At 36.5% G+C, this 27,481-nt stretch overlaps 1 protein-coding gene across 2 annotated transcripts in view; it reads right to left on the bottom strand.

Annotated features, from left to right (window-relative positions):
- Nucleotides 1-27,481, bottom strand: part of RALGPS2 (Ral GEF with PH domain and SH3 binding motif 2) — a 115,772-nt gene that overhangs the window by 50,504 nt on the left and 37,787 nt on the right. For both annotated transcript variants that reach the window (XM_084866962.1, XM_084866963.1), the window contains exons 3-8: nucleotides 26,967-27,071; nucleotides 26,058-26,108; nucleotides 14,696-14,779; nucleotides 13,663-13,752; nucleotides 10,488-10,580; nucleotides 8,535-8,661 (exon numbers count right to left, since the gene is read on the bottom strand). In XM_084866962.1, coding sequence (XP_084723088.1) covers nucleotides 8,535-8,661; nucleotides 10,488-10,580; nucleotides 13,663-13,752; nucleotides 14,696-14,779; nucleotides 26,058-26,108; nucleotides 26,967-27,071 — 550 coding nt within the window. The remainder of the gene's footprint in view (nucleotides 1-8,534; nucleotides 8,662-10,487; nucleotides 10,581-13,662; nucleotides 13,753-14,695; nucleotides 14,780-26,057; nucleotides 26,109-26,966; nucleotides 27,072-27,481) is intronic.

Raw genomic sequence — 27,481 nt, 5'->3', positions numbered from 1 at the left:
ATTTAGACTCTGCCGCTCTCAGTGGGAGGCCATCAATGCCTAGGAAACTTGGCATCTCTGCAGTCTACTTTTAAAACTTGAGATTTTGGACAATGCCAATATTAGACACCACCTTGAAATTTAGTTGATATCTATAAATAAACATATCCGTACGCTTCAAGCCTGGTGGAGTATAAAGACCAAATTTTCTGTCTAATGTTCACTTGAGAGTTATCATGTGAGAATGCTAATTCTTCTAGCATTATTGTTCTTAGGTCTCCTCCTGGTAATAATATAAAAAGCCTGTAAAAACTTCTACAATCATGAAAATGTTTTAAATTACTTGTAAATGTAATGTAATACTATTTTTATATACTTAATAGTAAGTTAAAGATTATTACAGCCTAACAAGTTTTTAGTTTTTTATTTTAGGGTCTATGAAAGATAACCAAGTAAGAAAGGACAATCCCACCCCCTACCTCCAAAAAAGCCACCTAAAAATAAGCTCACTTTTCAATTTTTATCAGTGGGGTTAACAGTTATTATATGTTGTAGTTCTATAGATAATTATAAGAAAGATTAAAAGATTGAACTAAGTTTCAATCTACATACAAATTCCCTAAATATTAATACAACTTCATATTGTTTTTCTTGAACTATAAGTGAATTACTTAAAATGCATATCTTTATAAGTCAATTAACCTCCCTTATCTAAGTTTCTCCACTTACAAAATATGAATAATATCCCTTACCTTATAAATTGTTAATAATTAATTTATATAAGTATACAGCACATCAGGCATATAGTATTAAGTACTGAATAAATGTTAATTATTAAGATTTTTATTATTTCCCACTTGATGTGTCTCAGTGGTTGACAATCAAACTATGAACCAGGAGGTCACGGTTTGATTCCCAGTTAGGGCACATGACGGGGTTGTGGGCTCAATTCCCAGAAGGGGGTGTGTAGGAGATAGCCGATCAATGGTTCTCTCTCAGTATTGAGGTTTCTATCTCTCTCTCCTTCTCCCTTACTCTGCGAAATCAATAAAATATCTTAAAGAAAAGGATTTTTATTATTAATCTTTAATTTTTTTCTTTTAAAAAAATATATATTTTATTGATCTTTTTACAGAGAGGAAGGGAGAGAGATAGAGAGCTAGAAACGTCGAAGAGAGAGAAACATCGACCAGCTGCCTCTTGCACACCCCCTACTGGGGATGTGCCCGCAACCAATGTACATGCCCTTGACCGGAATCGAACCTGGGACCTTTCAGTCCACAGACTGATGCTCTACCACTGAGCCAAACCGGCTTCGGCTAATTTTTTTCTTAAAAAATTACTAATTATTGAAACATCAACAGTTAGAAGTACCACTGGCAAAGCTGCTGGAACTTGAGAATTAGATTATATTTATGACTGAGATGCAGTACTATATAGTTGCTATGCATTATTATTATTATTTTTTTTAAAGAGATAGGCTCTTAAAGAAAAACGATGAACACGGGAAAGAAATTAATGCAACCCCTCCCCAGCCTTTTTATATCATAAGCTAATGAGTGATCTAAAATAAACTTCAGAAACTACGTATACCATTAAAGAATGTTAGCGGAATTTTAAATATATAAAAAGAATAAGGATAAAAAAAAGGATATAAATGAGGTAATGGAAAATGGGGATGTAATTCTGGCCAAAGAAAAAGCTAGGCTAGCTGCCACTTGGTTAGAGCTCATTCTCAGGATTCAAAGAAAAAAATGCCTGAACATGCTTGACTGCTATGTCCTAGAATACAATATATAATCTACTGAGAAGAGTAAGGTAAAGCAATCCATGGTGTACATTACCTACAAACCAAATCAAAGAAGGGAAATGGAATAACACTCTTTAAATACGGAATGCGAGTGACATTTTTTAACCATTAGGCATTTTTGAGATCAGTTTGGAGCCTTTTATACATTTAACCAAGTACAATTCTACCACTGGGGAAGGAAAAAAACAACACACCTCAATACCCACGGAGCCACAAAAAGCTCTGGACTTTGTTGAAATGATCTGAATAAAAATATGAATGCAAAGCTATTATTTTTGAAAATATTTGTGCACCAGTTAACAGAAGTTTGTAAAACTAAAGAACCATATTTTACTAAGAGATCAAGATAGGAAGAAACTACTGAAAAATAAAGGGTCCGATAAAGCCTGAAGATCCTTGTAAATTTAGGCATGCTTTAAACATTCCATTGGCTAAGATGAGGACACCTCAAACAAGGCCTGCAGTGACATGCACGTGCCACTTCCACAAAACGGGAGAGAGAAGATTCACAAGGCTAAAGCAGCAACCTCAGCCATGGCTTTAAAGAGCTGTGATGTTCCATAAAGGCAGCAATGAAGCCCATTTCATTCATGCTATGTGTCTACCCTGTTTCCCCGAAAATAAGACAGTGTCTTATATTAATTTTTTTTCTCCGAAAGTTGCGCTAGGTCTTATTTTCAGGGGATGTCTTATCTTTCCATGCGCTAGGTCTTATTTTCGGAGGATGTCTTATTTTTGGGGAAACACGGTAGCACCAAGCCTACTGCTAAGCAAATACTGATTAGCCAGCTGATGCTCCAAAATAAAACTGGGGTGGGTAGGAGTTAATGTATACAAAAATGCCACACAAATAAAATTATAGGACCAATGGGAAGAACCAGAAAAGGATCATTTAATTAGTTAATACAACCAACAAATATTACTAAGTGCCTATTTTTGTTCTAGATGCCAAGGACAAAGCCTTGAACCAAGACAAAGAAGGTCTTACAGCCCCACCGGTTTGGCTCAGTGGATGGAACACTGGCCTTCGGACTGAAGAGTCCTGGGTTTGATTCCTGTCAAGAGGCCAAGAGTATGTACCTCAGTTGCATGCTCCTCCCTGGCCCAGGCCTGTGCAGGAGGAAACCAATAGATGTGTTTCTCATTGTATTTCTCTCTGTCTTTCCTTCTCTCTAAAAATCAGTGGAAAAATATCCTCAAGTGAGGATTAAAAAAAAAAAAGGCTTACAAACGGCTGACGGGGATAGAGATTAATGCAAACATCATAACGAAAATAAAACTGTGCTTTTCAGAGAACAGGAGATGGAGAGGGCACTGTATTACAGAGGGCTATTTTAAAAACAGCTTTTCTTTTCTCAAAAAATAAAGAGGAGGGCTATTATGAAACCTAGCATATTAAATAAGAAATTAAGTGCATGGGAGAGGGAGCTCTCCCTATAAGAGCAAGGAGTCATACCTAGGTACACCAAAACAAGGTATTTGTGTTTCACAAGAGGAGAAGCTTAACAAAAACTGGGCTTCTACTGAATAGAAAGCAATATATACAACTGCAACAATTTACTTATTGGCAGAATTTTAGAAATACAGGGTGGGCAAAAGTAGGTTTATTGTTGTGAGTACGTGAAACTCAACTTTTATTCTTGTATTATTACTTATTACTAGAGGCCTGGTGCATGAAATTCAGGCACAGGGGGTTGGAGGTGGGGGGGGGGGGGTTATCCCTCAGCCAAGCCTGCACCTCTCCAATCTGGGACCCCTCGGGGGAACACTCGGACATCCCTCTCATAATCCAGGACTGCTGGCTCCTAACCACTTGCCTGCCTGCCTGCCTGCCTGATTGCCCCTAACCACTCTCCCTGCCAGCCTGATATCCCCTAACTGCTCCCCTGCTAGCCTGATTGACGCTTAAACTGCTCCCTTGCTGGCATGATCATCCCCATTGTCCTCCCCTACTGGCCCAATCGCCTCCAACTGCCCTCCTCTGCTGGCCTGATCACCCCCAACTGCCTTCCCCTGTGGGGCTGAGGGGACTGGGGGACTCCAGCTGGATGAGGCAGGGCTGAGGGGCCTGGGAAACTCTGGCTGGATGAAGTGGGCCTGAGGGGACTGGGCACTACCATCTTGTGGCTGTGGGCACTGCCATCTTGTGAGGGCGTTGCAGTCAATTTGTATATCCTCTCTTTATTGGTTGTGGGTGCCACCATCTTATGAGGGTGTGATGGTAAATTAGCATATTCCCTCTTTATTAGATAGGATTGTATGATTTTCCATATGAATAACTGTAAACCAACTTTGACTCACCCTGTATACTTTATTTCCCAGAAAACATTAAGCCAGTTGGGCTACTGCATCTTCCCAAAATTACGTAAAATAGAAATGAGACTAGAAAATGCACATGAAAGAATATCAAGTTTCATACAACTAAATTATTTTTGCACAATGTTCTGCTTTTCTTCCTCTCCAGCAAGCAATACTTTCTATGCCAAATTCTTCCATAAGCCCCTTAAGATTGTTCTTCAATGACAAGAACAAATGAGTGCTGTTAATGATTTTCAGATTGTAAGCAATAATTCTCATATAAAACAATTTTTTCCTTGAGATTTGCCAAACTTTTCCTCTCCAAAAAAAATTGTATCCTTGCTCTAAGAATTATTTACTGGATCGTCTGTCCAGGCTAATTTTTACTTTGAATGAGAACCAACAGAAGAGACAACTTTTCAAGAGATGAACTGAAAGCCAGGAAAACATTTTCTACTTTGTAGAATTGAATCCACATTGAATTATAGATAAATCTGGCAGTATCAAAGTAAAGAGTTTGTCAGCATATAAAACTCCACCTCCTTTTTTATGTTTCACAAAGAATGGTCAGTATTGATCATAATTTTTAGGGGCAAACACCATTAGTTTGGATCACATCTCTCATGTGAAGAAACATGCCATGAGTCTTTACCTTCTCTCTAGGCACAACAGATTGTTCCGGTTGATACATGTTTGCAAATGAACCTTTACAGACATAAGGGATAAAGGGTAACATTATGCAAATTCAGTGTGCTTGAAGAGGGCAGAGAAACAGAAACTACCAATTTCCATAATGAATGTTATCTTTCAAATGTCTTCAGAGCAAATTCTGTCCTATCAACCATACAGCATCTTGTAAATGTTGACATTTTTGGCAACTGTTTCTTATGAGGGGTAAACAAGACAAGTTAAATTAAAAAATCACAACCCTAATTCATTTTAAATTAGAACAAAATAAGAAATATTTTGTAAATATTGGCAGAATATAAATTATTGTTAAATCTTCATTCTTCAAAAACACTTTGGTACTGAAGATCAGGAATAAAAAAAGAACCAGCTGTCTATGATGTAAATAAATCAAGTAGTCACGGCTGTGTAAGTTGAAAATGCTTCACATTTCCTTAAGAAAAGCATATGTGTTTTGATAGGTAGAATACATTTAATTTCAAGATTTGGTATAAAATAAAACAAAATCATCACTATATTAAAAATATTTTCATGCTGGAAATAAGCTAAACTGAGTCACAATGATTTATCTGAGAAATGTTTCATTTTCCTTTCGCAAGTCTACCAAATGCCAAGTGTTGTACAATCACATCACAGCCTCAGGTGCTTCTCAAACTAGTAAAGTGTTGAATTATATATGAAGACTTCCAATACATAAAATTATATAGATATTAAAATGTATGTTCTCTAAGCTCTTTGCCATTTCCCCCCTTTTGATTTTAAATTTTGGATAGCCCTCAGAAAGATGCATCTCAATCCAACAGAGAATGAGTAGATGAGGAGGAGAAATTCGGTAAAACCCCCAGGTTTCTAGTGTCGGGGAGCAGTATAAACTACACCATGATCACTGGTACATGAGGCTGGGAGATAAGTTGGGGATCTGGTTTGGAGGAAGGAGAAAGATGCTGACTTAGAGTTATTACAGTTATCTCATGCAATCAATATCTGAATACCTAAGATGCTATCAGGCCTCAGGAATTACATAGGCAGCGAGACATAAATGTCTAGTCTAGATCTGAGAGTCATCAGGTGATATGTGGAAAAAGTCTGAATGAGACCACTCCAAACGAATATAAAGAATAAGAGAAAATGTAAACTGAGATACTTCTAGAAGAACAGATTTAAGATAAAGGCAGAGAAAGAGGAGCCAATAAAACAAAAGTCAGAATACAGAAGGTAAACCAAGAGAGACAGGTGCTACAAGTGGAGAATTTCAAGAAGCAGAAATAACTAGTATCAACCTCACAAATTTAAGATGAGGCTTGAGAAATACTTATTAAATACTTCACCTTGGAAGTCAGTGGCGACATGAAAGCAGCAAGGAGGAATAGGGTGACTTTTTTACTGGCGTAGGTGTGAAGGAGAATTACATGGTGATAGTGAAAGGGAAGATTCTGAGCCAGGAGAACATACAAGACTAAAGAAAACTGAAGAGAAGAAGTCAATGTACACCAAACTGAAGATATAGGAAAGATAGTGGTTTTAATGTTTTATCCAAATTAACTTGTGCATCTCAATATTTTCTTCCTTGGCTTTAACCCACAGAAATAATTACGGTGTCTGTTTCAGGGACCAGCATTTGGAGAAAGCAGGTATATTCTTTAATGGAAAACCTTTCCAGATTCCACTAAACTCCAACCATGCTTCTCTCTCTGTATACGCATCAGAGTACACGTATATGCACACACAGAGACAACTTCAAATCCTGCCTGTAGTCTCCATTGCAGAAAATATAAAACAAGGACTCTAAACTAGACATATGAGCACCAGAATTATTATTTTGCTGTTTTCTCCTTTTCAATAGAAAACAATACTGACTTCCATTTTTAAAATACAAATTATGGAATTTGAGAAAAACATTTCAATGAGAAAAAAACAATCACAGAACAAGCAAATTGTAGAACAAGAGCTTAGCAGGTATAATTGAAAAGATGCTAGATCACACCTTCAGATTGAGGGTTTGTAGTAACTAGGTTTTAGGACTATGAGTCAGGTCAGCCACCTTCTGGACCTTTGTTTTCTAAAACGTAAAGGGATCACTGTGGTCCCATCCAGCCTTAAAAAGATCATGATTCTGGTCCTGTGTGTATTTCTAGGGAAAGAGAGCAGGGCTCAAAGAAGACAATTCAATGATGTGAAGAGCTGGTATGGTGGTGCCGTTTTGGAACTGAGGGTTGTCGATTTTCAGTTAAATGTTCTTTATGCTATGAAAAATTTAAGTTCTTATAAAGTTTGAATACACTGATATTTTTTAAATGCTCTATTCCTTCTCTCCCCAAAATCACATTTTCAAGACTGGCACAGCCAAGGCTACAGCAAAAAGGGGACACATGCAGAATGTCTCTCCTAGTATCCAGCTTAGAGGCTCTCTGGTACAGTCATGCTCACGATGGCCCCGAGTCATTTACCAAAGAAACAGGACACACCATGCTGGTATGTGGTGCCATTATCTACACTGTGTCTAGGGGTATTCTGCCTTCGACATCGGGTGCACAAGATTCCCGATTCCACTGGAATCCTGGGAGGCCCCTAGTTCTTCTGGGACAAACTAAGCCTGATGCCCCATCACGGCTCTGTTTTGTCTTCCACGTCACAGTTCTGTAAGGGCATCAAAGATGGCACTGCAGCAGCTCCTGAACACTTAACAGGCTTTTCGATTTACTTTCAAAAATAGATATCGAAAAATCCGTATGAGTAGTTACATAAAAGACAGAGTGGAGATGGGAGAAAGAAGGATATTAGAAAGAAAGAAATGTTTATCATTTCATTATTCTCCATACAGGATCAAACCAACTTATTTTTTTGAAGGACAGTTTGAAACTTTTTATTTAAACATCTAAAAATTATTCATATTTTGTTGAAAATAATCTTATAATGTTATTGTTTAAATAATTCTTGGCATTTATAAACATTATAAAATATATAGTAAAGAGGTAAATCTTTAGTCAGGTGATATATCAAATACAGATTAATTTTCTTAGCACTAAAACTCAATTCCCCCAGCCAAACAGCTCATTTCATCCAGAAAAACAATAACACCAACATTTTTTTTCTTTAAAAAAAAAAAAAAAGATATTTTATTGATTTTTCACAAAGAGACAGAGAGGGACAGAAAGCTAGAAACATCAATGAGAGAGAAACATTGACCAGCTTCCTCCTGCACACCCGCCACCAGGAATGTGCCCACAACCAATGTACATGCATGCCCTTGACCGGAATCGAACCTGAGACCTTTCATTCCGAAGATCGATGCTCTATCCACTGAGCCAAACCGGTTTCGGCAACACACCAACATTATTAAGATTACTTTTCAAAACACACCCTAAAGTATCTGCCAACTGTATAAAACATGAACTTATGATACTAAAAAATTCAATAAATTTCTTGGTCAGTTTCTTTAGTTAATGCTAAATATTGTTACAGCATTAAAGTTCCATTGCAAACTACTGTTTCATTCTTTAAAAATATTACAAAATTGCTCAAATGTATTGTTTTACCAAATAGTCTATTTTTAAGAGAAAATGATAGTCAATGAAAAATCTTCAGGGCAAAGGCTAATTTAATATAAAAATACATTCCTTTAGTCAATCTCTTCAGCCTAATAATCCCAGAAATTTCTTTAAAGGTTACAAACACTTTTACACTATCTTGAATTTTATATAATTACTGATTAGGCAGAGCAACAACCAGGCATAATGAACACACGGTGATGTCAACTCACCTAAATAGGGAATGCAGGGTGTCATCTTTAAGCTACTTATATAGTCTCTGAGCCTTTTGTAGTTATCTTCTTTACTCATTACATATTCTAATTTTTCAAAGGTAGTTTTGTCTTTTCGACTTAGTAACTAAAAAACAAACAGAAAAGCCTAAGTTATTTCCAAATCCCATTTTATTATAGCAAAGACTTGAAGTTGTGTTGTATTTACTGTAAATTTGAATTTAATTTCAAAGTTATACGTTCTTTAATTATATTTTGGTAATGCATAAATAATAAAATCAGACATGTACATAAAATCATTAAGTTAGTAAATTATAATACATTATTTTCATCTTTGCTATTTTAAATGGTTAAGCAATTTTTGTTGACAAGTTTTTCTTGATAAATTTAACTATGGCCACAATATTTGTAAACTGGTTTACATTTTTGGATTTTGACATTTTTTTTTTTTTAATCCCTTTGACCACTAGCTGTATCCACACAGTTGAATAATCAACTGAAACTGTTTTAAGAGGCTTGAGGGTAGATTTGTTGTGCATGCCCTTTGAAAAACATGAAGATAATCAAGGAGAATAAAAGAAAAGCAATGTCAGTCACCCAAATAATATCTACGCTGCCCTGAATATCAGCAAATAGTTTCTCCAATATCTGAATCGATGCCATCTCTCTGGACTCATCTCCTACCATCAACCACTCCCTAGCTTACTCCACTGTCAACACTGACCACCCTGCTATCCTTTGAACATTATTGGGGCCTTTGTACTGACTACCACCTGTGCTTGGAATTCTCTCCTCCCAGATATCCATGAGAATGGCTCTCTCAATTCCTCCAGGTCTCTCCCCAACTCTCACTTATCAGAGTCTCTTACAACATATTATATGAAATACTTCCCTGCTTCCCCTTCTGTCTCATTTACTCTACTTTGTTTTTCTTCAGAGAGTTCATCACTATGATACATCATTTATTTATTTACAGTTTATCTTTTCCCAGTAGACGATTAGTTATGTGAGAATGGGGCTATCTATATCACTTACTGTTTTATGTTAAACAAATTACACAGTGCCTGGTACAGTATGGAATATTTTAAAATTTAATATAAACACCAAAAATTTTAAAAAATCTTTCCCATGCAAATACATGAAGGAGAAAATAAAAATATCTTCAAGGAAAATGAAAATTAACTTGAGGAAAATGTAGCTCATTTCTTAACCACAATATAAATCAGAGTGTAATTCTTTTCCCTAAAAACTTCAAAGATGGAATTCATAACTGTATATTTATAATCATTTCCATTCCTCCATGAAATTCAAATTAAGAAAAGAGAATTAGGACATCATAATTTTAAAATAAATTTTAAAGGAGGAAAACCCTTCACTCAGGTGTTTCTGAAATATAAAGAGGGGTGTAAGTTCTTCCACACTAATGTTTTTCCAATATAGAAATCTACCCTGGATTTCACGAGTAACATCTGTCTGCAGACACTATGAAAAGTGAAAGTGACACTAGGCTAATCCCTTTAACATTGAAGAACAGTATTAAACATGAACACACTTATTTAAATGAAACCCCCCAAAAGTTGACTAAAAATTAATGGCAACTAAGTATACTTTTTGAAACTTATAATTTAGATTTTCCTTAAACTTTTCAAAAGCATAGTTTTTACATGATTAAATGTATTTACACTTCCCATCAGTAAACATGAAAGTCTGTACTGTCTAGATGCTTATTAAAGACAAGCACCAAGTTGTAATTTATCCCAAAATTATCAGATAAGCCTCCTGAAACACTTGAGACATAAAAATGTAGGTTTCAAAGAACAGAAGACAAAGTGATTTAAAGATCCTTATCTATTATCATAACATTAACCTTACTAAGCACTACAAAAGAAACGAATACATCTTTACTTCCAATAGGAAATCCAACCTTTCATCAACTTAAGGAGGATTACTCACCGCCCATGTTTTGGTCAACCTAAAAATCGGGGCGCTCTGTAAGCCAGAAACCACTGCCATGAGTGCATGGAGGTTGTTTAGCTCGTACAGTTTCTGAAGATTTAAGAAAAAGGGAAGAGGTGACAAAGAGCATTAATACAAAAAAATCTTTAGATGAACAAGTAAAATCTAGGTAATTGGTAGTGTCAATACTTTGCACCCTCACTGTTGAGATCTGTCTTATAGAACACTCCTATTTTACCCCTAAGTTGCTTTTGGCCCTCAATAGAAATTCTGTGTTCTAACCCGGGATTGCCCCCAAGCTCTGGGAACCAATTTTCTTTTTCTTAGGTAATATAATAACAAAAACAAAGATATGGCTCATATCAACTTCACCTGGTACGATCCTGCACTCTGGTTCCCAGCAAGCAGTCTCCTTCTTAACGCTAAAATATTACTAAGCCTCTGTCCTAAGATCCAAGTTTCAAGAAAAGGATCCTGATTTGGTTTCCTACTCAATACCCCCATTATTCAGGGTTAGAGCTCAAACCTGCTTTTGACAGTCCTCCTCACTTCCCTGCCTCCTCCTGCCCGAATCCCCAGATCCAGGCTTCCTTGTTCATGCTTGGACATCCACCTGCTTCCCAGGATCAGAACTTGCTTTTACTTTTTACCTTACAGTCTCCTTGCAGACAACTTGTACCTAATAATAGCTTCCATCCGTTTGCCAAGACATCTGCTCCACACTGTGATTATTCCCAGACTTCTTCATACTGTGAGATGTTTACATCCCAAGAGCCTTATATAAAAATCAGTCATTAAAATGGTCCTGCGCCCTATCAAGCGACTCCAAGACAAAAAGCATGTTCTGAACATTAGAACAAAGAGAAGAGAAGGGTCCTGTTTCTCTGGAGAATTCAGCCAGTATGCCACCTTAACTCAGGTCCCAAAGAATTCCCATAAAGTCTCAAGAAATATAAACACAAGTAAAAAAAAAAAAGGAAAACACACAAGGAAATAAGAACTCACAAATGGAGAACAACATCAGGTATGGCCTTCAAATAAAATAAGATTAAATGTGAAGGCCCTGTCCAGAATGCAAAATAAAAGCCAATGAGTTTTAAAAATTCTTAAAGTTAAGGGACATGAAAGGTACAGCAAAAAAGCCAACATTTATCTTATTTGTTAGGAGATAGTAAAAAATAATGGGATAGAAACAGTATTTGTGAGATAATGGCAGATTATTTTCCCAAATTACTAAACGACAGTCATTCCTAAGGCCAGGAACTCAAGGAATCCCAAACAGAGTAAATACATTAAAAGAACAATAACCTGTAAGTCTGAAATAGCATTTTTTCAAGAACAAGTGTGACAAAAAGGTGCTGTCAGGCAAAATAAAGAGAGCTTTAAGAAAGAAGGATTTTTAAGAATGCTGCTGGAATTATTATTCATGGAAAATTATCAACTGGAATACGTAACTTATTCATATTACATATATGGAAACACCTTAAGAGAAAAAACTGAGGTTTCCTGGAGAAGAAATTCTGCCTCCAGGCTGAAGCCTCAACTCCGGCCTCAGGTTCAGGGCTGTCTACCGGCCCTACAGCTGTCAAACGCCAGCCCCGCCCCCAACCCCAGGAGTCATTCTTTAAGTCATTTACACATTACGTATTTATACATATTTATACATATTTCACTGCCTCCCGAGAACCCGAACTGAGACAACCTACTGAAAGAAGAGAAGACCTGCCAGCTTTGTAACAAACTTAATGTAAAAGGCAGAGAGTCAGAACAGATTTAAGAGACACGGATGAGACAGATAGTTATAAATTTAGGGCTTGTGATAAATAAAAGCAAGCGCCGTCAAACATAACTCAAAGTCTAAGAGTCTAAACTGGAACTAAATGCCTACTTGATGAGCAGGATAATGGCAGGTTTAATGGGCAAAAGTTGGTGATTTTAAGTAGAATACACAAGCACATTAAAAAACTAACAAAATTATGAGAAAACAATAATGCAAATTCATAATCTATGGAGAAAAGTCATGAATTTTTATAAGCTAAAACCCAATATTTACCTAACATACCACTATGAACGTTTAAAAATTTTTTATGACACTTGTGCAGAATATCGAAGTTTAGAAGGCTAGTTCTGCCATCTAGTGCCACAAAATGTTAGAATCAATTGTTCCATGAGCTCAAGAAAAATAAACAAGAGGTATGACTTACAATAATTGTAATTTTACAGTAATTACAAAACTTAAAACTATTAAAATGGTATACTTATTTAATTACATCTTCATTCATTAACAGGTGAGCTAAGTTATATAATTATTACAAGAAGAATGATGTGGCTACAAGTGCACCACTTTTTAGTGAACTTAACATACATTTAGAGTTGTTACAAGTTTTTAGATTTTTTTTTTTCAGAGAGGAGAGGGCAGGGGTGCGGGTGGGGGAGAAACAATGATTGGTTGCCTCCGGTTTATGCACCGACTTGGGATTGAACCTGTAACCTGGGCAAGTGCCCTGACCAGGAATAGAACCGCTATCTTCTATGGAATGATGCTCCAGCCAACAGCCACCTGGCCAGGACATGGAGTTGTTACAAGTTTTAATAAAATCTTGGGATCGTCTTATGGAATGTTTGTTCCATCTTCCTCTCTAAATTCTGTCTGTCCTTTAAATATATGTTTAATTTCTCTTGCTGCATTTATTACATATGCCTCCCAATAACTACGCAATTAACATATTTGGTTAACACACTCATTTATACTATTCTTTTTAAAAATAAAGTCCTATTATTCCCCACATCCTTAGCAGAATGATCTATTTCAAAAACAACTAACTGCCATGCATTCTCCTATTTAATTCTACAAGGCTTTCTTAATCACTTGCAGTATTTACTAGTAAATACAGGACTTCACCATCATCTGACCTGTCTACTTATTCAGTCAAATAAATCATGTCATTCAGCTATTCTAATAGAGGGAGAAAAAGGTATGAAAGATATAAAAGATAGAGAAATAAAGAAACAAGTGAAAAAAACAAACATCTAGTTTAAAAAATTGACTTGTATGAATCAACAGGTCTTACTTTCCAGGATCAGTAAATAGTAAATAAAGTATCACAGGCAAATATTCACAAACATTGCTGAGTGGTTGAACTAAAAAAATAGAAACACAAGTTTTTCTTACCTTTGCAGTTTTAATATAGTGGCTCAAAACTTCTGCCCTAATTTTTAATGTTTGAGCATGAAGAATCTCTCTAACAACCCAAAAGCTTACCTGTAAATAAAAATTAAAAATAGGTGAATGGCAAAATTCTTTACTCACTAGGATCACAGTAATGACAAGAGCTACATGAAGACCCAGCTAGAGCTTTCTGTTTCCCTTGACTCACCACCAGGACATAACTAATCTTCAAATATTGCATACACGTCACATATATAGACAAATATAGATACACATATGTGTATATGTGTGCCCACACATAAAAACTCCACTACTATTTTTAATTTGTAAAGTTAATATAAATTTTGAAGGAAAAGAGCTGAAAGAGTGCAATAAAGCCAGCGTAATACAACGTGAACAAATACAAATGTTTTTTGCTGTATTTTGAAAAACTTTGGCAGAATCGGGTAACCTCTTTGGATAATAACACACAAATTATAAAATAAAACATTGTGCTAGCTGGTTTGGCTTAGTGGATAGAGCCAAGGGCGGTAACTGTAGTTATAGGAGGCCCTGGTCGGGGTGCATGCAGAAGGCAACCAATCAATGTATCTCTCTCACGTAGATGTCTCTGTCTCTCCCTCTCACTTTCTCTATAAATCAATAGGAAAATATCCTTGGGTGAGGATTAACAAAAAATAATACAATAAAATGTTGAAAATAATTTAAGGACTTAAAAAATAAGAAAAAATGACACGAGGGGGAAACCACAGATTTAAAACAGATATGACACTTCTGAAGAGAATGAGTGAACTAAATTATAGGTCTGAGAAAAATCACACAGAATGAGCACAAGGGAGAGGAAACAACATATAGAAGGTTAAGACAAGCAGGAAAAAGTGATAAATTCTAACAAATTTCTAATAGGAATTTGAAGAGAGATGCCCTGAAAATGTCCCAGAACAGATGTAAAGTTAAACTATTTCTTTATAAAAAAATTACATATTGAGGAATTATATTTCAGGAACTAAACATCAAAACTTTATAAGCAACTCACATGATTAAATCTTCTTGTGAAAGCAACTGCATTTGGTGCAGAACTATATTTTTCTTTTTTATTCCATCCACAACTTGAAAGCTCCTGAAAATTAAGTTGGAAATTAAACATAAACTCAAGAAATAGCCGGGTTTTCCTGTCATATTAAGGCTTTCAAAATGTTAAAGACAGCCCTGACTGGTTTGGCTCAGGGAATAGAGCATCGGCCTGTGGACTGAAGGGTCCCAGGTTCGATTCCTGTCAAGGGCATGTACCTTGGTTGCGTGCACATCCCCATTGGGGGGGGGGGGGTGCAAGAGGCAGCTGATTGATGTTTGTAAAATGTTAAAGACAGTTGCATCCCTTCCCAGAGCTGTCTTATTTAGTAAGAACGGATGTAACAAACATTATCACCATTCAGTAAAATCACAAAAGCAAATGCTATTAGCAGACGAGACAAGGGTGAACACAGATGACTTGAGTTCTGCTCTATAGGTAGGTTGATGGATCCTCCTCTGAAGAGGCTTGATTCTCCAGAGGAAAGATCCACAGATCGTGAAAGCCGAGCATCCCACAGCCCAAAGTATAACTGTTAAAAAATATTTTGATAGGTGTATTTTGGTAGAATTTATTTCCTTTCACTTAAAAAAGTGTTCAGCCCTGGCTGAGCATCTCAGTTGGTTGGAGCATCGTCCCATACACCAAAAGGTCTCGGGTTTGATTCCTGGTCTGGGAACATTCCTGCGTTTTGGGTTTAATCTCTGGTTGGGGCACAATGGGGAAGCAACCAAGCAATGTTTCTCTATCTCTGCCTTCCTCTCTTTCTAAAATCAATAAACATATCCTTGGGTGAGGATAAACATGAATGAATGAATGAATGAATGAATGAATGAATGAATGAAAGAAAATAAAAAAGCGTTTAGTTCCACAGGCTTGTCTGAAGGGGTCCAACATTCAAAATAAGAGCCCTGCTGGAACACGAAAGACCACCAGAAAGAAACCCGGAATCTATAGGAAGAAAAAAAGAACTCAGGAAACTGAGTTAGGGCAGGGAACAAAAGAAAACTGAGAAAAGAAAAAGACAAAACCATGTAATTATTATTCTCAGATAGATAAGAATAAACACTTGCTCCCATTAGAAAAACCAGGAGGATTAAAAAAAAAAAATAACCAGAGAAAAAAATAGAGCTTTTAGAAATGAAAAATAAAATTTGAAACACACACACACACATATGTATATATATATATACATATATACATATATATATACACACACACACACACATAAACACAGAATTGTGAGATAAAGTGATAAAATCTTTTAAACAGTAAAAGTAGGAACAAAAATGTAATTAAAAGAGTCCATAAGAGTCAACATCTGAATAAGAAAAATGATTTTAAGAGAGAACAGAGAAAATGGAAACTTATACAAGAAAACTCATGAAAATGCTCTAGATCTTGAAGGACAAGAAAAGATGTGTCTAGGACCTATTACAACGAATTAAGAGGGGGGAAAAAGCCTCAAACGGAGGCCTAGCATCAAAAAAAAATTATAATATACTAGACACAAAATCATAAAATCTGTCAAATTAAAAAATAAAACAAAAATATATCACATACAGAAAAACAGGAATCAGGTGGTTATCAGATATCTCAATAGCAACACTGGAAGCTAAAAGACCACTGAGACAATGCTATCAAATTCCTAGAATTCTAAATCCAAAAAAATATACATTAAGTATGAAAGTATACTACAGACATTCTCAGACATTCAAGTCTCAGAATTTTCCTTCTATGCACCTATTCTCAGAGAACTGGTAGGATGTGTTCCATTAAAACAAACTAGCAAATTAAACAGAAAAGAGATGGGATCCAGGAAACCAGAAGCCAACAGAGAAAGAAAATATTTGAAATCCCCAGGTTAACAGTAAAGGGAGATCCTGAACAAAGCGTTGAACAGACCTTAAAGAACAACAGTCCAGACAGTAAGTACCAGGAGGACAGCGATTCTAAGAGACTTGAGTCTCTGAGAGAGGAAAGATATCTGAAGTGTTTAAACAAACCGAGTGGACACACTCAATACATTTACTTCTGGCAGAAAAATTAGTGAAAGTACAGAAAAACGAACAGAAGTTATTAGCTTAAGGAAAACAGAATTTAAGAAATCATGGCTCAACTGTAAAGAATAATTAAGCCAAGAATAACTTGTGCCTTACAACTAAGCCATGGTTTACTGATTCACGTGACACAACTATATGGGAAAAAGAGGAAGTGAATTGTGTAAATGTGAGGGGAAAAGAATATACGAGAGTGAAATCATCTTCTATAATAGAGAGTCAATAAGTCATATCCAAAATTTAAAAAAATCACAAATAACAGGCATTTAGATTTTGAAAACTGGACATAAACTCCTCCAAGGAGGAAGAGCTAAGAGACTTTGGTGTGGGGCTCAAGGGTGGAGGCTGGAAGGGTGGGAGCAACTGGACTTGCGTATTGCTATTTATGTTCTCTTCTGGAAATAATATTTAAATTCTTAAACATGATGAATACATGTCTTCAATAAAATTTAAAATGAAATAGAAACTAACACAAAGGAATGGACTGAGTCAGGGAAAGTTTGAGGAAATAAGATACTACAATACTCCCAAGAAAAATGTAGTTCCCTCGACTAGGATGGATCAGTGGATATTGAAAAAAGTGGTATATTCAAGTTATTGTGGAGGCAAATAGGACTTGGTAAAAATTTGGACTCAAATACAGTCAGTGTAAGCCAAGGATGAGGTATACAGAAGTACTAAGATTTTCAAGTTTCCGACTAGAGCAACTGAGACGGGCATGATGACATTGCTTCAACACTGCTGATAAGCAGTAAGTACTCTGAAGATATAAATTATTAACATTTTTAAAACCTAAAATTAAATTATAACTATCAAATTTGATATTACTGAAGGAAAAAATAAAATGAAGCAACTCTATAATAAAAAAATTGCTTGGTACTCAGCCTAGATATTTGCTCATTTCACATTATATTCTAGTACAGCCAAAAATATTCAGTGGTAGATAGTACATTAACATAAAAATAACATTATATAATTGTATTAGAAAACATCCACCTCTTGAAATCATTATTCCTCCTAAAAATCAGTCTTATACAACTATATAAAAATGCCATAGTTTCAGACAAAATTCCTGGATTAAATCCATAAATACCAAAATTTTTAACCAATTAATACAATTTCCAAATTTATACTAATGCTATGATCAAAGTATCTCTATAAAATTGCTGTTAAACTTACTAATCCATTCAATGCAGCCATTTGACAAAAAGTACAAACTAAATTATAGAGCTTTTCACATAAGGCAAATTTCATTTTCCTGCTAAAAGGTTATGCTATAAATAATGAATATCCTTGTGTCTTTTCCTACATTTGTGATCATCTCCTAAAAATATAGTACTGTGAGTAAAATCAGTAGGTCAAAGAGTATGAACGTTTTCAAGGCTCTGACATGTAATTGCCACCCTGAAATACTGAATTATTTATATTAGCACTACACAACAGTCATACCAAAACTGGGTATATTTAACTATAAATCAAGAAAAAATTCTTAATTTTTCTTAGAGGGAAGGCAGGGGAGGTAAGAGATCAACCAAAGGATTTGTATGCATGCATATAAGCATAACTAATGGAAACAGAGAGTAGTGGGGTGAGGGCCTGTGCTGGAGGCATAAGAGGGCAGGGAGAGGTTATTGGGGAGGGGGGGAGGGAAGAAGACATGTAATACTTTTAATAATAAAGAACTAAAAATAAAATAAAGACTAGTTATGTTTGTTAAATAGAGAGAAAATAGGGAGTGGGGCTCTGTGAATCACCTATGAACCCACCACCCAAAAAAAACCTCTATAATACACATCTTCCCAACCTTCGTGATGTGCTTATGGGACCTGGAATTTTATTTCTTTAAAACAGCCATTACACCTGACATTTTCTGTGTGATTTAATCTGAGACTTTTTGCTTTAAAAGTTCTTCTCATCCTGAAAACAGATATCTTAACGGCAGCAATAAAAATAATAGTTAACACCAATTTAAAGATGACTATGTGTGAGCCACTATACATACCAACTCATGCGATCCTACCTTCACCTTTATGTTATGAATAGAGGCCCGATGCATGAAATTCATGCCAGATTAGGCCTTCCTTCCCGCCTGCTGCCTGCACCGGCTTCCCTTGCAGCCCCGGCTTCCATCAGGAAGGTGGTCCGGTCTAATCAGCATATTACCCTTTTATTATTATAGATAGGTAAGGACCTTAGACAAAAGTACTGGTGACTTATGGCTTTATGTTTTACATTTTTCCTCAAATGAAAAATGCCAAGAGGTTTTAAAAAATTTAATTCTTGGAACATTTCCACATCATTAACTTAATGGAAAAATATGTTGCCCCTTTAAGAAGATTTTGTTGGAAGATGGGTAGAGGGCGATGAATGAATCTGTTGTCATATTACTTGGGGAGCAAATGGATTAAAATTCAATTGGAGACCTCCATTAAAAATAAATGTATAATTAGAAAATATGAAGGTTTTTTAAAAAATTACTTAAGATGGTAGTTTCTATTACAGAAAATATTTCCCTTTGAGACAATGTCACATTACTAGTCCATCTAAAACAATAAAGCACAAGAACTCCAGAGATGGAGAATAGACTGGCAGTTGCCAGGAGTTAAGGATGCTGGGGTTGGGGTAGAAGTGAGATGGGTATGACCTAACGGGGAAAGTAGCACAAGGGAGAGATCTTTTCAATAGAATTGTTCTGTATCTCTACTGAGGGGGTGGTTAGACAAATATACACATACTAGAGGCCCGGTGCATGGAAAGTCATGCACTGGAGGGGGCATCCCTCAGCTCAGCCTGCCCCCTCTTACAGTCCGGGAGCCCTCAGGGGCAAAGGCGACCCAGCGATCAAGGGAAGGCAACGCCCCATCACACTTCTGCTGCTGCCACTGCCGGCAGCACAAGCCTCGGCTGGCCCTGGTTACCTGAGCGTCAGGCAGCCTTGGGTGGCTGGGCAGCTGCCATCTGAGTCTTGCCTGCGCCTCAGGCTGGCCCTGGGTGGCTGGGGGTCTGAGGGCACTGGGGACTCGGGAGGCAGGCGCCTTGGCTGGGCTGAAGGAACTTGGCATTGCCATCTTGTGACTGTGGGCGCCACCATCTTTGAGGGTGGGGCAGCAATTAGCATATTCCTGCCTTATTGATGTGGACGCTGCCATTTTTGTGATGGTGTGAGGGTCAATTAGCATATTCCCTCTTTATTGGTAGGATTATAAAATGTCACAGACATGCATTGAACTATATGTCTGTAAGATTTAACTCTAGGGGAAACTATGTGAAGGGTAAATGGGACTTCTCTGCACTGTTTTTTGCAACTTCCTATGAATCTATAATTACCTCAAAATAAGAAGTTCAAAAACAACAAAGACCCATGTAATGGATTATGAAGTTGAAAATGCATGGACCCCACTACTTCCTTCCGAAACCCCGACATGCACCTGGCCTGCAAGGTATTTTGTCCTGCCCCACCTCCAGCTCTCAACAGTCACTAAATTTCTCTGCGAGAAAAAGAAATTGCCTTTTCCTTTGTCTCTACCTCTTTTTGTCTCAGACTCTAGGGTCTTCTTTCAAGTGACGTGACAATATAATCTAAGAAATAAATTCTACCAGAGTCACCTTGTACCCTGGTTGAGTTATTGTATATTAAATATCTCTCATGAACACCAAAAAAAAGTTGAAGTAATTAGTGACTCAAAGGATGTTTCTGACTTAAGAATAGAACTGATTTAACTCAACTATACTATGGTAAAGGCTCAAGAAACTATAGCATTTAACTTAATAATTTTTAAATCAGGCAGTGATGAGAAATCCTCTAACTCTCATATAGAAAGGCAATTTCTTAATGGTCATTAAAAGTGTAATTAAAAGAGTATTCATGGACTCATCTGTTCCTTTCAAGTATCATTTTGAGCCATGAAATGTTAAGCCCGATTTCCAACTGCGTTTACTTTGGAAGCATGTGGGAAGGCAAACACAACTGAGGACCACCTACCCTGTGAAAGAATTACTGAATTTCACAGGAGCCACAGCTTCTCTTATGTCTTGTAGGTTTGTTCTGTAAAGTCAAATTCTTGATCTAACTTTCATCCTGTAGGTTCCAACACTCTTAAAAGGACTGCTCTAAGGGTGATGTTGTAGGGATACCTAAAGATAGAAGAAGAGAAAAGGCCGATATAGACCAGCATGTAGACAGAGACTGAGGAAGAACAGGAAAGGCGATGGAATTTGTAAAGACTGCAGGGGCCCGGGCATCCTCACAAGATGATAATACCTGCCGAGGTACACTGGCTCAAAAGTGGGAAGCTTTAAAGGGGTAGAGTACATCCATTAGCAGTCAGCCAACATGGCTATTTGGAAAGATGTCTCAGCCACAGATGAAATCCTCACTATGATTCCTGCGTTTTTATTCAACAGAATAAGCTTTGAAATTAGCATTCTTCCTCAAATTATATAACTCCAATGTAATATGTGAAATAAAAAATATCACTCTGCCCAGTGGTTGATCATATACCTATGGACCAGAAGGTCACGGTTTGATCATGGTCAAGGGCACATTGCCCGGGTTGTGGGCTCAATCCCCAGTGTGGGGTGTGCAGGAATCAGCCAATCAATAATTCTCTCTCATCACTCATGTTTCTATCTCTCTCCCTCTCCCTTCCTCTCTAAAATCAGTGTGACTTAGTTGGTTGGAATGTTGTCCCATACACCAAAAGGTGATGGGTTCAATTCTCAGTCAGGGCACATACCCAGGTACCAGGTTTGATCCATGGTTGGGATGCATATGGGGAAGCAGATGATTGATCTCTCACATCAATGTTTCTCTCTCTCTCTCTCAAATCAATTTAAAAAAATAACTTTTTCTGATATACCCATTCTCTCTTCCCCTCCTCCCATTATCTTAACCATTTGTATGCCATAAGTGTCTATAGATGCAAGCAGTGGACCTTTTTAAATTAAATTAAAAATATCACGGCAGTTAACTGGTTAAAGCTGCCTCCATCATGAGATCCAGAGTTAAAGGAAGTTCATGGTGATAAACAGCAATGGTGTGAAAAGATAAAACAACTGCCCCTGCCTCTGACAGAACAATCAGTCTACTTCAGTCCACAGGAAAACCTTCAAGTCAGCATGTCTTTTGCTTTCTTCAAATTTCTCACTGCATTCATGAACTGTTTACATTTTAATTCTATGTAAGTGATAATCTTCACTGAACAAGATATTCCTGATGCTGGAACTTTGGATGTTACCATGATGACAGTCTCCTTGCATACACTAGAAACTCTGCAGAGGGAAAGCTCTTTCTACATGCTGTCAGGAATAACTCAATTGAAAGTTTTTAAAAAATGGCTTAAGAATCAGAATTTCCTATTATGTACTTACCCTCATTTTAACCAGCATTCTTCCTCAATCTCTAGTGCACCCCAGTTTTATAGGAGGGGCCTATCAATCCTTTGTATTTAATGTCTGTTTGCTGAGAATCTATATGCCTTATTGTATGGACCTCCAGAACAAATAAAAATGTGAGCTCTTTCTTTTAATGGAATACAAGTCAGAGGACTTCCAACCAGAGCCTGACACTTTAGGAACCCTTGAGAACCTCAGAGAGGCAGACATTATCTAATGTAATGACGGACACACTGTTCCTTCCTTTCTTAAGACTTATAAAAGCACCACAGAAATGCTCCTGAAGAGGAAACCTCACTGCAAGCAGGTTCCTGTCATCACTCATCCTGTGATGAATGACATAATGCACATCCTGTCATAATGCACATCCTGACATAATGACATAATTTCTTTGGAAGAAACACAAGCTTTATAGAGCTGCAGAGGTCATAATTGACCAAAAAAAACCAAAAACCAAAAAAACCAAAACAACCCTATGAATGCAATAAACATGGGAAAACCTTCAGTATACAGTCACTGCTTCCTCAGGAGGAAAGCCCTCTAAAGGTGTAAGAGCTTTCTGCAAGAAAACAAGCCTGCAGGATCAAAACAGTAATCACACTGGGAAAATCTACACCTATAAGCAATGTGGGGAAAGTGGAACAACAGCCGAGCTTCAACTAAATACCCCAGAATTTATACTACAAATTAACCAATGTCCAGAACCATTAAGCTAAACTTTTGCCTTACGAAGTCTTGAATACCTTAGACTAGGGAAGAGCCTGGAAATGTTCTGAATTGTGGGCAGAAGAAAAACCCCTCCCGTTTCCACAGAATATTACTGAGTGTCCTCCCCATCACTGAGAGATGGCCACTTACAGGGAGAACAGAAACTGGAAAGGTTTTGTGTAAGGGGGATGACCATGCGTAGAAGCTTCCAAAGTTGGCCATGCTGCTGGGGCTAGTGGGCGAGTGAAGATTCTTAGGATTTCTGTAGCACAAGCTATGGGATCAACAGGGCCAAGTGTTCAGATGGAGAGGGATCCACTGAGCTGTCCCAGGCCTAACAGCATGCAGACACTGAGGGATGCTCAAATTTCCAGAGACACTGAGTTGCAGCCTTGCAAAAACATTGTACTCTTAATAAATGTCCTTCAGACTTGATAGGGAAGTAGAAGGGGAAAATTATTTAGGAGGTAAAATCAATTGGCAATATTAGAGAAGAGGAAAAAGAGGATAAAGGGAGGAGGAAGAATGACTTGGGAGGTTTTTATTGGAATGAAAAATGGGAAGATGGTACAAATCTCTCAGAAAGGGAACCTTAATAAATAATACCAAAGCAAACACTTTGTAATTATATTCCTATTTATATAATATTTTTGAAATTACCGGTGAACTTTCCTTTAATATTAAATTCTTTTATTGGTAAACATATTTTTTCCCTACCATAAAACAAACAAACAAACAAAAAAACCACAAGAAGCCAAGTATCAAAATCTGTTCCTTTGCCCTAGCCAGTTTCAGCAGTTAAGAGTGTCTGTCCCCAGAATGAAAGGTCATAGATTTGATTCTGGTCAAGGGCATGTACTTCAGTTGCAAGGCAACCAATCCATGTGTCTCTCTCGAATCCGATGTTTCTTTCCCTCTGTCTCTCTCACTTCCACTCTCTCTCAAAAAAAAAGAAAAAAAATCAATGGAAAAAAAATATCTTCAGGTGAGGATCAACAACAACAAAAATCTGTTCTTTTGTCTTCTTTCAATCTGTGTTAATTTCAAGAGTGATAGAGCTGGCGAGAAACCAGATTAACATTATGTGTGATTCAGATCTGCTCTTAAAGACATGATTTTGATTCTGTATATTTTCAATGAGTAAAGACAGACCCTAGGTAATAAAAAATTACTTTTCACACTTCAAAGATAAGGCAGTTAGTTCCTACAGTGAAATAAAAGGTTTGAGACTTTTCTCCCCCGCGAGCAATTCTGAAGTCTAAGGCCCATCAGACGTGATCAATAAGCAGCTTCACCAGAAAGCGACTGCACTTCTTGTAGCTGTTCCTTACTTCCTACAGGTCAACAACAAGTTTAGGTGGAACATTTAGCAAAATTCTGCTTGACATGAAAGCCTCGGGAATACAGACAGGAATTCCACAAACTGATGGGAATTACAGGGTCCTACGTAGGGCACTGAATTAGCAATAGGAGATATCTATTTTAATAAACAGAAATGGTCTCTAGTATAGATAACTGAGACCTGTGTAGTTCAATCACCAGCCTGCCAGTAAAATTACTAAGCCATATAGGATTCAGACTCTCATCTTCAAAATTCAAATTTAGTACACTTAATTTCAGAAAAATGTGAATAAATTATCACCTGCAATAAAGGTACATATGAATATAAAAACATAATAATGAGCTTTAGTTTAAATAGTTCTGGTGTAACTACAGGTTTTACAGTTTCATAAAGTACACACACACACACACACACACACACAACACAAAAACACAGCTTTTAAAGTTTTTTGCATGTACTGAAACTTGAACATTGGTATATTGGACAAAAACAAAGATAAACTTACTAGATTCAGCGATAACTACTATCTTTTCATAGTATTTTGTTAAATTTTAACAAAAATAATTCCTTCATTTTTAAAAGAATTCCTTCATACTTTAATGAAGCTAATACTCTAAGTACATGCTATAAAGTAAGAAGAACTCATTAGACTGGCTGACATCATAGCTTAAACAATGGTTTGTCCAATTATTCCGTAGCAATAATCTTGATAAAATAACCAGTATCTGGACAAACAATTTGGAAAACAATTTGAAGATGCTTATGCTCTACAACTCAGTAACTAATGTACTGGGAGTACAGATATCAACATGGATGCTTCTCCGCAACACCGAACATAAGAAGCATGCTAACGAAGACCAAAAAACAGGATTCCATTTACATACAGAACATAAAACCGCAATAGCACATATTGCTAAGGGACATATGTACTTGCAGAAAAAATATACTAAGTGCACAGGAATGACACAGATCCGCAATGGAGAGTGGCGGCCTTGGTGGGAGGAGGAAAGAGAGGAGGTGAATGTAGGAGAACGCAGAGCAGCTTCAACAGTACGAGTTGGGTAGGTACACAGGAGTTCTTCTTTATGTCTTATGTTAAATATTTCATGATAAACTAGAAAACATTTTTTCTGCCAGATGACAAAGTCCAGTTGTCATGTAATCTTGGTGATTATGGGTAATGGTTTTCGAGGTGGCATACCATCTAGCCCTCCCTCGACCGCTCACCTTCTGCTGTATGTCCACTATAAACTCACTGTAGCTCACCTGCCATTGCCCTGGGTTTCACAACTCACTTCAGCAATAGTTCCCCTATATAAACATCATAAGTGGCTTACAGTGGGTAAATGCATAATAAATGTTAGTCTCCCTCTTTAAAACGAAAATGCCTTTTATTGATTCTATCTCTTCTCACCAAAATGTCAACATAATGTCATAATATAAAGTCATAAAATAAAGGTATTAGGGAAAAGACAACTGGAGTAAGTTGGGAAACAATGTCTTATTCTCATTCTCCCATTAAAAAGCTTCAAAGCATTGGGTAAATCATTCAACCTCTTGAAGTCTATTTCTTCCTTCACTAAAGTCATGAAGCCAAATTGACAAAATGACTCCTATAGTCCTACATGTGACTGAGTGATATATAGCTATGAACACCACTTGAGTTTTTGAGGCCTGAATAATATACAGACAAGTTATATCAAGAGCTTTAAACGTTTATAATTTAGGAAGCATAATTTGACAATTCTAAAACTTCTTAATTTGGGATACTATAATTGCCTATTTTGTATATTCAACAGAAAAGTTCTTTAGAAGTACTCACATCTGGTTGAATGGCTTTAAATACTGGGACATCCATTAGCGTTATTTGACCCTGAAATAAAAAGTAAAAACAAAAACAAAAACAAAAGACAATTTCCTCTTTGGAATTCCATGATAATGACATATATATATTGTATAATAACATATTAAAGTGATATTCTGTACTAAAATATATATATTGAATAACTAAGTCTTTACCAGAAAAATGTCAATTTATAAAGACTAAAAAAAATGAAAATTGAGTCCTAGTGGCATTAAATCAATATAAGTATTTCACATTATTTTATACCTACTCCTATTTTCTTATGAGATAAATGAGGTAAAGTTAAAAAATAAAAATAATTTTGAAAATTTGAACGCAGTTATACATGAAATCAAAACCAAAAATCAGATCTACTGGTTCATGGAGCTGTGTTCAGTATCAGGAAATCAATATATTCTGTTAATAAGTTAAAGGAGAAAGAGAATATAAATAAACATTTATGTCATTTAAGAAATAAAAGTTTTTCTGGGTAACTTTCATGATATTGTAATAATGCCTTCACCTTTCATTTCTCAATTTTTTAATTTACAAAAAGTAAAAATACCCCAACATGTCAATAAAGTCCAGTTGGCTTGGGGAGGTGGTACAAGTAGGGACTATGAAAGCAATTACCATGAAGGTAAATACTTACAATTACTTACCAAGCTGAAATAGAAGTTTATAAAGCTGCTCTAAAAATATCTACAGCTCTTCTTCCCTTTCCCATTTCATCCCTCTGCTTGCTCCATCCTTGGGTTACTCTCCCTTTTAATTCCCACCCCCAGCTTTGTTTATTTTCACCAGGTCCTCTGTTGATCCTAAAATTCTAGCTCAATAACAACAGGTAAACTATGTGCAAAAACTGGAGGAAGGAGGGGGAAGGCTTACCGCATATTCTTCTGGTGTAACCTTAAGAATATCAAATACCACGGCATCAAAGCTTTTCTTCAATTCAGAACCTTTGTCACTTAATGATTCAGAACTGCTACTTTTCTGTTAAAGTAAAAGAAAATGCAGCCATTTTAATACTATCTCATAGTCAACATCACAGAAGCGAGATTGGCATTAAAAACTGAGAAAACCGAGTAGAGTGGGTTAACAGATGCTGCAGGAAAGTTGGGCAGAATATGTTCCTTATCTGGATAAAAGGCACAAGATAAAAGGTCAGGCAACTTGAGGCCTAATCTCAACTTGGGGTGTTTAGGTTCCTTAGTAAGACATTTTGTTGTCTGTCAGTTTCCTCACCCTGACAACCCTATTATTTCTATACAAATACAATATTTTAATAAGTTCAATGATTTTCAAATGGGTTAAAAGGGAAGTTTAAAGAGAAGGATATACCCTATTTATACTAGTAATTTTTAGACTAATTTTTACTAAGAAAAGGAAAGGTTATTTTCTTA

Source organism: Pipistrellus hanaki (genome assembly GCF_964339955.1).
Source record: "Pipistrellus hanaki genome assembly, chromosome: 18".
Classification (NCBI taxonomy): Eukaryota; Metazoa; Chordata; class Mammalia; order Chiroptera; family Vespertilionidae; genus Pipistrellus; species Pipistrellus hanaki.
Note: the sequence above shows the minus strand (reverse complement) of the source record. Positions and strands in the feature narration are given on the sequence as shown.